This window comes from Symphalangus syndactylus, chromosome 2 (genome assembly GCF_028878055.3).
Source record: "Symphalangus syndactylus isolate Jambi chromosome 2, NHGRI_mSymSyn1-v2.1_pri, whole genome shotgun sequence".
Lineage (NCBI taxonomy): Eukaryota > Metazoa > Chordata > Mammalia > Primates > Hylobatidae > Symphalangus > Symphalangus syndactylus.
The window spans coordinates 40,992,777-41,006,416 of NC_072424.2; the positions used below are offsets into that span (position 1 = coordinate 40,992,777).

The following is a 13,640-nucleotide window of genomic DNA, read 5'->3' on the forward strand; positions in this document are numbered from 1 at the left end:
CTGCGTCTTCATAAATATCAACCCATTTGCTGTTTGTAAAAGTTAATCCGGTTAGCCCTTGGAACTGACCCTGCACACTTTACTATATCAAGTCATCTAATTTTCTCAGCCTCTACGGAGGAGGACTTATGAACTTTTTTTCCTTATTTAAATCAGACAATCTCAGGCTGTCCCAACTAGTAGGTGGCACAGCTGGGTGAGATTTGCAACCAAGCCTTTCTGATTCCAACTCCCTTTACTGGACCCCTCTCACCCTGACCATCAGAGTACTTAAGTCCGGAGACTAGTTATGGCCACACCTGCTGGGTTACCTCTGGCAGGTCCACTCCTGCCGGAGTTTCCCCTTTTCTGCAATAGGAGAGTGGTGGAACATTGACCGCCACGCTAACCCCTTTACATGCACGCCCTTGTTGGAGGAAGGTACTGTTATTATCCCTGTATTACAGATGAGGCTCAGGGAAGTTAAGCAGTTTCTCCAAGGTCCCATAGACACTAAGGGGCAGATCCCAGAACTTAAACCCAGACCTGTTTAAGCCCAGAGGCTGAGCTCTTACCCAGTACACTACCCTGCCTGTCTAGCCCTAACTTTTCCCCCAAGTCCTAAACTTGATTCTCTTCTGAGCCTTGCTCCTCTGGAAGTTGCCTGTGAGACAACCCCAGGCACTAAGCCCCAAGCTGTAGTGCCATTCAGAGCCTGGTTTTGGGTTGAAGATTGAGATCTTTTATTTTCTCTCCTTTAGCCTCTGCCCTAAACAAGTATCTATTTACCTCTCTTTTTAACCTTACACTTTCTTTTTAAGGAGTCCTTTTTTAAAAATGTATCTCCATTTTTCTGCCACTAGTCAAATATTACCACTGAAAAAGGTTAAATATTTTGGAGAAAGCATCCTTTTTTGTTGTTGTTGTTGAGATGGAGTTTCGCTCTTGTGGCCCAGGCTGGAGTGCCATGACACGATCTCGGCCCACTGCAACCTCCACCTCCCAGGTTCAAGCGATTCTTGTGCCTCAGCCTCCTGAGTAGCTGGGATTACAGGTGTGTGCCACCATGCCCGGCTAATTTTTGTATTTTTAGTAGAGGTAGGGTTTCGCCATGTTGATCAGGCTGGTTTCAAACGCTTGACCTCATGTGATCCTCCTGCCTCGGCCTCCCAAAGTGCTGCCTGGCCCTAAACACTTACCACTTTAATCAAAAAGGATGCTGACTGGGTGCAGTGGCTCATGCCTATAATCCCAGCACTTTGGGAGGCCGAGGCAGGAAGATCACCTGAGGTCAGGAGTTCGAGACCAGCCTGACCAACGTGGCGAAACCCTGTCTCTACTAAAAATACAAAAATTAGGCGGGCATGGTGGTGAACGCCTGTAATCCCAGCTACTCGGGAGGGTGAGGCAGGGAAGTCACTTGAATCTGGGAGGCGGAGGTTGTAGTGAGCCGAGATCGTGCCACTGCACACCAGCCTGAATGACAGAGCAAGACTCTGTCTCAAAAAAATAAAATAAAAGTGCTAAGTGTTTCTAAATAGCTCACTTTTGCCTCTTACCCCTTCCCTAGGTCTCCAGTAAGTGAATGCCTGTTGGCTCAGTATTGTTGGGGCCGCTCTTAGAGCTGGGAGAAGGCAAACCATCAGAGCTCACTTGCCTTTAGAAAGGTTCTTGACATCTGGCCAGGAAACCTAAGATCTGCATAGCAATCGAGTGTCCATCTTTACGTAGCCACACTAATTTTATCTGTTAAATTTTATTATAGTAACAAAGTGATTATTTTTAATAATAAAAGCAGAGTGCCTGTAGGCAAGAGGATGGCCCTATCTCAGGCCAAGTCCCCTTAGTGTTTCAGACCTAGGCTGGCCAGAATAGTCTTCTAGAATGCAACATTTATCCACCAGGTGTCATTATTTACCAATCTGACAAGCCACTGGGCTGTCTCTGTGCATTCAATGGTTGGAGTCAAGGCTAGAGACCGGAATAGGAGATGAATGAAAATAGATTTAGAAAAGGGCATTGTGGCTGGAATGCAGCTTGCAGTGTGGAGGGCAGGGGTGGGAGGGTAAAGAGGGCTCTTTGAAAGACCAGTGTCACTTTCCTGATCAAGTCTCCTAAGCTGATACTTCCCTGGAAGGAGTCAGAACTTGGGTTTGTAGGAGTAGCCCTGGCTTCCAGCTGCATTGTGCTAGACTCAGGTTTGAAGCCCCAAGTCTAAGTAGCCCCCCCTTTGATAAAACAAATTCCCAGCTGGGTGCAGTGGCTCTTGGCTGTAATCCCAGCACTTTGGGAGGCTGAGGCAGTTGGATCACCTGAGGTCAGGAGTTCGAGACCAGCCTGGCCAACATGGTGAAACCCCATCTCTACTAAAAATACAAAAATTAGCTGGGCGTGATGGCAGGCGCCTGTCATCCCAGCTACTCGGGAGGCTGAGGCAGGAGAATCTCTTGAACCCAGGAGGCGGAGGTTGCAGTGAGCCGCGATCGTGCCATTGCACTCCAGCCTGGGCGACAGAGTGAAACTCTGTCTCAAAAAAAAAAAAAAAGAAAAAAAAAAAGAAAAAAAAAATTCCCTTACTGTGCCTACTTGCCCCTCTGCCCTTCCTTTCTGACTTCATGTGCCTCAGGGCCTAGGAAAGCATCCACAGTAGAGAGATAAATTGAGAAATTGCTCCTTTCCACTCTTCAGACCAGAGAGACAGTTTAGGATACAAAAGGGAGAGGTCAGTGGCCATGAGAATAGGAGATGTGCATGGGTGTGCCTGTGAAAGGCTGCCTGGAGGACCAAAGTAGGCAAAGGAACCTCTACCGGCTCCCCCCTGCCCGCCACCCTCATCCCCCTGTGCTCTCCGCTTCAGGCTGCAAGTGCAAGGCAGGAGGCTGAGATGGGCTCAGGCCAGCCATGGACCCTGCCTGCCCTCAGAGCCAGCCGTTGCTGGTGAAATCCATACGCAGTGCCTCCTCCTCAGCAGGGCTCAGCTCCTGCAAGGGGGCGCGGCAGGGGCCTCCGTAGTAGCCAAACCAGTCCATGATTTTCTTCAGCCCTGGGATCCCAAAGCGCTGGGTCACCTGCAAAGCAGGGCCTGTTAGAAGAGACTGAGAAATTTGCTGAACACCCATATCTGGAACTCGGAAATCTGTCACTTTCAGAACGTTGAAGTCCTACCCTCTTCCCCCAGGAAAGCAACTGCCAACTCTATGGCACCCAGCGTAGATTGGGAATCCAGATTTAGAGACCAGAGAGCAGGTCTGTAATAGCAAAATGTAAAAACTTCAGATTGGGGAAGAAGAGTGCCTCCTTTGGTTTTAGGAGAAAAATCCACTCCAACAGAGAGGAGAGTGGCATTCGGTCCTCGAGCTGGGGTGGGAGAAGACAGCAAGGCTGCATGTCTAGGCACTAGAGCATCAGCAGTCTGCAGCCCAGCTCCCTGAAACCTGATGCAGGGCACACCAGACCTGGGAAGTCAGGAAGGGGAAGGATCTGTGAGAGTCTCAGGCACAGCCTAGACCTCTACTCCCCTTGTATCTGGCTGCCCTCACCTCCCCATAGCTCCTCCTGACCCTAACACTAAATGTTCTCCCAGGAAAAGCAAAGCATCATTGCCCAAGGAAGTTTTGTTGTATAAACTGCATGTCATTTACTTATTATCTCTGAGTAAGTTCTCCTGTCTAAAAAAGGAAGGGGCTGGACAACATGATCTCTAAAGGCTTTTCCATGATAATGGGGGACCTAAAGCTATTGTTATAATTTATTTATTTATTTATTTATTTATTTTTGAGACAGAGTCTTGCTCTGTCACCCAGGCTGGAGTGCAGTGGCGTGATCTCAGCTCACTGCAATCTCTGCCTCCTGGGTTCAAGTGATTCTCCTGCCTCAGCCTCCTGAGTAGCTGAGATTACAGGTACCTGCCACCACACCAGGCTCATTTTATTTTATTTATTTTTTGTATTTTTAGTAGAGACAGGGCTTTGCCATGTTGGCCAGGCTGGTCTCAAACTCCTGAGCTCAAGTGATCTGCCCGCCTCGGCCCCCCAAAGTGCTAGGATTACAGGCATGAGCCACCGAACCCATAATAATTTATTTATTTTTATTTTATGTTTTTTTTTTGAGACAGGGTCTCACTGTGCCACTCAGGCTAGAGTGCAGTGGTATGATCATGGCTCACTGTAGCCTAGACCTCCTGGGCTCAATCGATTCTCCCACCTCAGCCTCCAGAGCACCTTGGACTTCAGGTGCATGACACCATGCCTGGCTAATTTTTGCATTTTTTGTAGAGATGAGGTCTTGCTATGTTGCTCAGGCTAGTCACGAACTCCTGAGCTCAAGTAATCTGCCCACCTCAGCCTCCCAAAGTCCTGGGATTACAGGCATGAGCCACGGCATCTGGCCTATTATAATTTAAAATCATGTGGAATTTTACAGAATAAATGAAGTGTCAAATTTCCTTGCTTTTGGTATAGCAACTGGTTATTTCATGCTGATCAGAAATATTAGATGAATCTTTCACTATCTAAAAACTATGAAAGTAGTCCTTAAGAAAGTTTTATTTGGAGAGAAGCTAAAACCTTAGGAGGATAAAAACAAGAGGTTGTTTGGGATAAAAAGGCCAGGAACCACTGATGAAAGATTGACTAATAACTGTTTACCACTACAGTCCCGGAGGCTTTATCAAGCATGGATTTTTTTTCTTAGAATGGGTGGTAAGTCACCCTCCTGCAGGCCTCACCACCCCCATGATGTTCTAATAGCCTGGCCTTTTTACCCAAAGCCTGAGTAGGTGGGAAAGACCCAGGATAGAGGATGGAAATAAGAGGTACCTAGAGAAAAGCTCTCTCCTGCCATGGGTTTCCAAAGATATCTCATGTGGCCCCTCTTCAAACCCTAAGAAAGGGTTGGTGGCAAAGACTGTAGACAGTCCTAAATATAGCCAGCGGCAGGAGGCAGGCTGGTGGGAAGGTGGAGGAAGGACATTGTGTTTGACCAGGGATGGGCAATAGAGTGACATCAAGCTGCTCTCGGGGTGTCTGAGCCTACAGCCCAGGCAGCAAAAAGGTGTTCCAGGCATTCCTGGGTATGTGCCCAGAGCTGGCACCGGAGAGGACGCAGAATGAAGGGTGAGGCAGGATGGGGTAGGGCAGGATGACACACAGAGATCTGGGATGACAGCTAGGCATCCACTCTTCCCCGGGGGCAGCCCAAGCTGCTTCATCTGTGAAATGAGTGATAACAACACCTACCCCATAAAGACGTCCCAAGGGCCAGATGAGAAAAACACCGCTAATATTAGACCAGTTCCCATGAGCCCTGGAAGCCGCTCCTTTTCCTGTCCCAGTGGCATGCGGGTTCTGGGACCTTCACTTTCACAGGTGCACTGGGAGTGGGAGAGCAGAGGCCCCACCCCAGTGGAATGTTCAGTATGTGCAGGACGGCCTGTGCCCAATGGGGCCCTCGTTTCTGCAAGTTCTTATAACTTATTTATAGAAGGTCCCATCTCAGAAGCACCTTCACCTCCAGAGGGACTCAGATTTACCTCCTCAGCTGTCCTTTCTGTAAATCTAAGTTAATCTGCCCCTTTGAGGTAAGGATATAGCTGTGAGGGAGCTCTAGAGCCCACCCACCACTTTACCCAAACAAAACACTGTGGAGTGCCTAGCTCAGCCTGGGACTGCAGCCAGGCCCATGAGGCCCTTACCTTGTATGCAGAACTTAAGGGGAGGCCAAAAACCTCAATCATCAAAATAAGTAATATTTCAATGCAATTTTTTTTTTTTTTTAAACAGTCCCACTCTGTCACCCAGGCTGGAGTGCAGTGGTGCAATCTCGGCTCACTGCACCTTCTACCTCCTGGGTTCAAGTGATTCTCCTGCCTCAGTCTCCCGAGTAGTTGGGATTACAGGTGACCACCACCATGCCCAGCTAATTTTTGTATTTTTAATAGAAAGAGGGTTTCACCATGTTGGCCAGGCTGATCTCGAACTCCTGACCTCAGACGATCTGCCCGCCTTGGCCTCCCAAAGTGCTGGGATTACAGGCATGAGCCACCGCGCCCGGACAAAATAAGTAATATTTCAATGCAATATTTTTTAAAAATCAAAATTAATGCAAAAAAAAATCCACAATGAATAAAACTTTAAATAAAGACAGGATCCAACAGAGCTGTGCCCCACCATATTGAAGGCTCGTGCATAAGTAATCATGTGTGCCCCATATACATGGGGTTTTTGGTGTATTTTTTCATTTTTATTTATTGTATTTTTTAAAATTTCTTTTTTTGAGACAGGGTCTTGCTCTTTTGTCCAGGCTGGAGTGAAGTGGCATGATCATAGCTCACTGCAGCCTCGACCTCACGGGCTCAAGCAATCTCCCTGCCTCAGCCTCTGAGTAGCTGGGACTAGAGTTGCACACTCCCACGCCTGGCTAATTTTCTTTTATTTTTACTAAAGACAAAATCTCACTCTATTGCCCAGGCTGGTCTCAAACTCCTGACCTCAAATGATCTTCCTGCCTCAGCCTCCCAAATTGCTGGGATTACAGGTGTGAGCCACTGTGCCCTGCTGGTATCTTTTTAATGGTTACTCTTTCTCTAGAAGTAGACTTGGAAAAATATGTTTTGATGAGTTTGCTTCCATCAAAGCCAGGAAAATAAAATTATAATAAATCATGTTTTTGGTATATGAAATATTTAAGCCTAAAATAGTGCTGTGAGTTTTAACATACCTACTTCTCAGTTTTCAATGTTTTTTCACCCACTTTAATGTTCTTAGGGGGAAAAAAATCACCATTTAGAAAAATACTTAGAGCATTTACTTTCAGGAAGATGGAGTAGATGTACTTGTCCCAATTCTTCCCAATAAGTACAACTAAAAGCTCTGGATGTTACATAAAAATATTATCTGGACATTATATAAAAATTATATATATATATCTGGACATTATATAAAAAACAGACATAAGAAGACTCTGGAAGGCAGAGAGAAGGAAGACCAACAAGGGACCTAGAGACCCAAGAAGTAACACAGTGCTACGTACCCTGGCCCAGACTTGGAGCTGAAGAAGTCAGCAAGCACGCAGTGCCAATGGGTACAGACAATACACGCACTAACAGAAGCCAGTTCTCTCTAGCCAGAGGACCAGAAAAGGGGTTGCCTAGCAAGATGGAAAGCTTTCAGACAGTAACTGCTCTACTCCAGCCAAACACCAACCAGGCCAGCAAAGACTGAATGAAGGAGTCTGAACTGCCACCCCCGCTCCCAGCTGGGTGGTGTCAGAGCAGGCCAGGTGGAGCGAAGTCAGGACTTGCACCACTGCTCATCTTTAAAAGGCCACCAGAGCCCACCCCACCTGCTGCCAGACACACAGGCAATGCAGTGGAGGCAGTGTGTAGGGGGCAGCCAGGGGGCTCTTCTACCCTCCAGGCAGCAGGATGTCCATAGATGCCTAGTACAGAGCCTAGTGCAGAGGTGTCTTTTTTTTTCTTTTTTTTTTTTTTTTCAGAGATGGGGTCTGGCCATGTTGCCCAGGTAGGTCTCAAACTCCTGGCCTCGAGCAATACTGCCGTCTCTATCTCCAAAAGTGCTAGGATTACAGGTGTGAGCCACTCTGCACCAGATCCTTAGGTGTCAATTTTTAAAAATATGTACAGGACTTCTTGGCTGGAAACTACAAAATGCTGAAGAAATAAAGAAGATCTAAATAAACAGAGAAATGTACCATGTTCAAGGACTGGAGGACAATATAGTAAAGAAGTCAGTTGTCCCCAGATTGGTATGCAGGCTTAACACAATTTCGATCAAAGGCCCAGCAAGATTTTATTGTAGATATAAACAAGATTCTTGTAAAATTTATATGGAAAGGTAAAGAAATTAGACTAAAGCAATTTTGAAGGAAAAAAAAAGAACAAAGTGGGAGGAATCAGTCTACCTGATTTTAAGACTTAGCTACAGCAATCAAGTCTGTGTGGTATTGCAGAGAGCTAGACATATAAATCAGTGGAAAGAATAGAGAACCCAGAGATAGACCCACACAAATACACCCCACTGATTTTTGACAAAGGCACGCAAGCAGTTCAATGGAAGAAAGATGGCCTTTTCAGCAAAAGATGCTAGAGCAAGTGGATATCCATTAGGGAATAAAACCACAAAACCTTGACTTTATACAAAAATTAACTTAAAATGGGTCACAGACTTATAAAACATAAAACTATAAAACTTAAAAGAAAAAAATAAGAGAAAATCTTTATGATCTTCTAAGAACTCTTCAATATATATTTTTTTTTTCTGAGATGGAGTCTCACTCTGTCTCCCAGGCTGGAGTGCAATGGCACGATCTCGGCTCACTGCAGCCTCTGCCCTCCGAGTTCAAGCGATTCTCCTGCCTCAGCTTCCTGAGTAGCTGGGATTACAGGCACCTGCCACTGCCCCCAGCTAATTTTTTTTTTTTTTTTTTTGTATTTTTAGTAGAGACGGGGTTTCACCATCTTGGCCAGGCTGGTCTTGAACTCCTGACCTCGTGATCCACCCATTTCGGCCTCCCAAAGTGCTGGGATTATAGGTGTGAGCCACCGTGCCCAGAACTCTTTAAGAGTTATTAGACTTGATACCAAAAGCATGATCTGTAAAAGAAAATGTTGATAAATTGTACTTTGTCAAAATGTAAAACTTGCTCTGCAAAAGACCTGTTAAGGCAATGAAATGACAAGCTGCAGACTGGGAGAAGATATTTACAAGCCACATACCTAACAAAGGACTAGTATTTAGAAGCTATAAAGAAATTTAAAATTCAACAGTCAAAAGAACAATCCAATTTTAAAATGAGTAAGAAATATAGATAGTTGACTGAAAAGAATATACAGATGGCAAATAAATACGTGAAAAAAATGTTCAATAGCATTAGCCATCAGAGAAATGCAAATTAAAACCACAATGAGATGGTACTACACATCTATCAGAATGGCTAAAATAAAAAATAGTCACAACACCAAATGCTGGCAAAGCTGCAGAAAAACTAGATCACTCATACGTTTACATCAGTGTAAATTTAAAATAGTACAGCTGCTCTGGAAAAGTTTAGCAGGTTTGTTTCTGGGTTTTTGTTTGTTTGTTTGTTTTGGGTTTGTTCGTTTGTTTGTTTTGAGACAGGATCTCACTCTGTAGCCCAGGCTGGAGTGCAGTGGCAAAATCACAGCTCACTGCAGCCTCAACCTCCCAGATTCAAGGGATCTTCCCTTCTGCCTCAGCCTCCTGAGTCAGACCACAGGTGCATGCCACTGCACCTAGCTAATTTTCTGTATTTTTTGTAGAGACAGAGTCTCCCCATGTTGCGCAGGCTGGTCTTGAACTCCTGGGCTCAAGCAGTCGACCCCCCTCAGCCTCCCAAAATGATGGGATTACAGATGTGAGCCACCACACCCAGCCAGCAGTTTCTCAGAAAATGAAACATACGACTACCCTATGACCCACCATTTGTACTGCTGTGTATTGATCCCAGAAAAATGAAAACTTATGGACACACGAAAACCTGTTCATGAATGTTCATGGCAGCTTTTATTTATTTATTTATTGAGACGGAGTCTCACTCTGTCACCCAGGCTGGAGTGCAGTGGCACAATCTCGGCTCGCTGCAACCTCCGCCTCCCGCATTCAAGCGATTCTCCTGTTCAGCCACTCGAGCAGCTGGGATTACAGACGTGCGCCACCACGCCCAGCTAATTTTTGTATTTTTGTATTCTTGGCCCACTGCAACCTCTGCCTCCCGGGTGCAAGCAATTCTCCTGTCTCAGCCTCCCTAGTAGCTGGGATTACAGGCACATGCCACCATACCCGGCTAATTTTTTTGTATTTTTAGTAGAGGCGGGGTTTCACCACGTTGGCCAGGCTGGTCTCAAACTCCCGACCTCAGGTGATCACCTGATTACAGGCGTGAGCCACTGCACCCAGCCCATGGCAGCTTTTAATAGCCAAAAACTGAAAATAACCCAGCTGTTCTTCAACAGGTGAATGGTTAAACATGCTGTGGGGGGCCAGCTGTGGTGGCTCATGCCTGTAATCCCAGTACTTTGGGAGGCTGAGGAAAGATGGCTTGAGACCAGGAGTTCAAGACCAGCCTGGGCAACATAGCAAGACCTTGTCTCTACTAAAAATAAAAAAGAATTAGCCAGGTGTGTTGGTGTGCACCTATGTCCCAGCTACTTGGGAGGATACGCTGGGAGGATTGCTTGAGCCAGGAGGTCGAGGCTGCAGTGAGCAATGATCCTGCCACTGGACTCATCCCAGGTGACAGGGCAAGACCCTGTCTCAATAAATAAATAATAAATAAACATGCTGTGGTACAGCCATACCATGGTATCCTACTCAGAAATAAAAAGGAATTAACTATTGATACATGCAGCAAACAACCTGGATGAATATCCAGAGAATTATGCTGAGTGGAAAAAAGCCAATCCCCAAAAGTTATATACGATGTGATTCCATATAGTATACTCTTGAACTGACAAAATTGTAAAATGGTGAATGTATGTGTGGTTGCTAGAGGTTAAGGAGCCGGTGAAGGCAAATGTGAGTAGGCATGGCTATAAGAGGATGACATGAGGGATCCTTGTAGGGACAGAAATATTCTGTGTCTTGACTGTATCAAGGTCAATATCCAGACTGTGAAATTATTCTACAGTTTTGTAAGATGTTGCCATTGGGGAAAACTGGATCATGGGTACATGGAATCCCTTTGTATTAGTTCTTAAAGTTGCATGGGAATCTATAATTATCTAAAAATAAAAAGTTTGGCCGGGCGCGGTGGCTCATGCCTGTAATCCCAGCACTTTGGGAGGTCGAGGCGGGTGGATCACGAGGTCAGGAGTTCGAGGCCAGCCTGGCCAACATGGTGAAACCTGTCTTCACTAAAAACACAAAAATTAGCCGGGTGTGGTGGCAGGCACCTGTAATCCCAGCTTCTTGGGAGGCTGAGGCAGGAGAATTGCTTGAACCCGGGGGGCAGAGGTTGCAGTGAGCTGAGATTGTGCCATTGCACTCCAGCCTGGGCACAGAGTGAAACTCCATCTCAAAATAAATAAATAAAATTAAATTAAAAGTTTAATATAAAATATACAGTAGGCCAGTCATGGTGGCTCATGCCTGTAATCTCAGCATTTTGGGAGGCTGAGGTGGGAGGACTGCTTGAGCCCAGGAGATAAAGAGCAGCCTGGGCAACATACTGAGACCCCCATCTCTACAAAAATAAAAATTAAAAATAAAAAAGATTGCTTAAGCCCAGGACGTTGAGGCTGCCGTGAGCTGTCATCACACCACTGCCCTCTAGCCTGGGTGACAGAGAATGACCCTGTTTCGAAAATAAAAAAATAAAAGAAAAAAGATCGGGAGGCCGAGGCAGGAGGATCACTTGAGGTTAGGAGTTTGAGGCCAGCCTGGCCAACATGATGAAACCCCGTCTCTACTAAAAATACAAAAAAGTTAGCTGGGTATGGTGGCACGTGCCTGTAATCCCAGCTACTAGGGAGGCTGAGACAGGAGAATTGCTTGCACCCGGGAGGCAGAGGTTGCAGTGAGCCAAGATCGCGCCACTGCACTCCAGGCTGGGAGACAGAGCGAGACTATGTCTCAAAAAAGAAAAAAGAATAGGCTGGGCACTGTGGCTTACGCCTGTAATCCCAGCACTTTGGGAGGCTGAGGTGGGCAGATCACTTGAGGCCAGGAATTTGAGACCAGCATGGCCAATATGGTGAAACCCCATCTCTACTGAAAAATGAAAGCAAAAACAAAAATTAGCTGGGCATGGTGGTGCACACGTGTAATCTCTGTTACTCAGTTGTGTGAGGCACAAGAATTGCTTGAACCTGGGAGGCAGAGGTTGCACTGAGCTGAGATTGCTGCACTCCAGCCTGGGCAAAAGAGCAAGACTCTGTCTAAAAAAAAGAAAGAAGGAAGGAAGGAAGGAAGGAAAGAAAAGAAAGAAAGAAAGAAAGAAAGAAAGAAAGAAAGAAAGAAAGAAAGAAAGAAAGAAAGAAAGAAAGAGAAAGAAAGAAGGAAGGAAGGAAGGAGAGAGAGAGAAAGAAAGAAGGAAGGAAGGAAGGAAGGAAGGAAGGAAGGAAGGAAGGAAGGAAAGAAGGAAAGAGAAAGAAAAGAAAGAAAGAAAGAAAGAAAAAGAAAGAAAGAAAAAGAAAGAAAGAAAGAAAGAAAGAAGGAAAGAAAGAAAGAAAGAAAGAAAGAAAGAAAGAAAGAAAGAAAGAAAAGAAAGAAAGGAGGGGGGGAGGGAGGGAGGGAGGGAGGAAGGAAGGAGGGAAGGAAAGGATAAAATGTACATTAAAACTTGAATACAGGGGCACACATTTTTCTGTTGCCTCAGACTTCAGAATGACCCTGAACTTGATGGGCGTTCTCTCTGAAGTTCTACTTTGCTTGTCCAACAAAGAATTGGGGTATACAGTCTGACCACAGAACCCATTATTTGAAGACAACACTCTCCTGCCTTCTAACTCCTTTGCCAACCCCAATCATTCCTATTTTTTCAGGACCTGGCCCCCAATAGCATAGATTTAGAGGCCCCTGGTTTACACTCTTTCTCTCCAGGCATCTCTAAGTGTGGTCCTAGGGTTACTCTGTCACAATCACACAGGATGTTTGTTTCAATGCATCTTCTTGGGCCCAAAAGTTGGAACTTTAATTCGCCCCTAAGGGAATTTTAATGCACACTTAAGTTTGATAATCAATAGTGCTCAACTTTGTCCAAAGTCAGGATTTTCTGGGAGTCACAAGGAGTTCCCACACTGGGATGTTCTCTCAAAGGATTTTCTGAAAGGAGGAGACTGAGTGGGGCCTGGTGCCAGCCCTGGGTCCTGCTCCAGTGAGGACACAGTCTGCCCACCCCCCGCCACGCCACGCCCCCGCTGCCACTGGCTCACCGCAGCGTTTGGCTCAATGAGGCGGTGCTGCAGTTTCTGGGCATCTTCCCATTGCCCTGTGCAGCATAGTCGCTCCAGCTGGCACACCTGAGCCCCCAGGACATTGGCCAGGGCACACACGCCCCCCACAGCTCCTGCACGAAGTAAGACGCAGAACGTCAGCCAGAGTCTCTCCACTCCAGGCATCCCAAGCCCTGGTCCCAGCACCTCTTCAACCTGGGGACATTAGATACAGATATCTATGTCACTTGGCTGGCTACATCAAAGGCATGCTCTGTGAGTCCAGAGTATACATTTCCAGAGAGAAGAGCTGCCTGCATATTCAAAATAGAATCCCGCAGGTCAAGTACTGCTCAGGGCTGATCTGTGAGGGGCAGGGAGCAGAGCCTGAAAGTGAACTCAAGGGCAGTTCCTTCCCTGAACCCCTCCCAGAATAAAATCCCATCTGACAGTTGACACCTCCAGCTTCCTCCAATAGCCCCCTGACTCATCAGTCCTGTAAGAGGGTAGGATGGATGGGAAGCCTTTGCTCTTTTGAAATTTTATTCCCCCCAGTGGATGCAACCAGAGACAGCAGTGGGCGTGGAAAGCACTCTGGACAGAGTCAGGTCACCAGGCATGTCTTCCCATTGACTGCATAAACCTGAATGAGACCCTCTCTAGTCCTCTTTGTGCTCATCAGGGCAATGAAAATGAGTTTGGCTATTATCTCAGAAAGCCCTGCCACTTCTGCAAGCCTGTAAGTATGCTT

The 13,640-nt window shown here is 46.2% G+C and overlaps 1 protein-coding gene across 6 annotated transcripts in view; it reads right to left on the reverse strand.

The window, feature by feature from the left end:
- Positions 1-1,326: 1,326 nt before the first annotated feature.
- HOGA1 (4-hydroxy-2-oxoglutarate aldolase 1) overlaps positions 1,327-13,640 on the reverse strand; it is a 29,429-nt gene continuing 17,115 nt past the window's right edge. For 2 of the 6 annotated variants that reach the window (XM_055253293.2, XM_055253255.2), the window contains 2 exons: positions 12,890-13,023; positions 1,327-3,047 (listed from right to left, as the gene is read on the reverse strand). In XM_055253293.2, coding sequence (XP_055109268.1) covers positions 2,898-3,047; positions 12,890-13,023 — 284 coding nt within the window. In that variant the 3' untranslated portion in view covers positions 1,327-2,897. Of the gene's footprint in view, positions 3,048-5,964; positions 8,591-10,206; positions 11,894-12,216; positions 13,024-13,640 lie in introns of those variants that run through there. The other 4 variants (XM_063629439.1, XM_063629430.1, XM_055253263.2 and 1 more) reach the window with 3 other exon arrangements.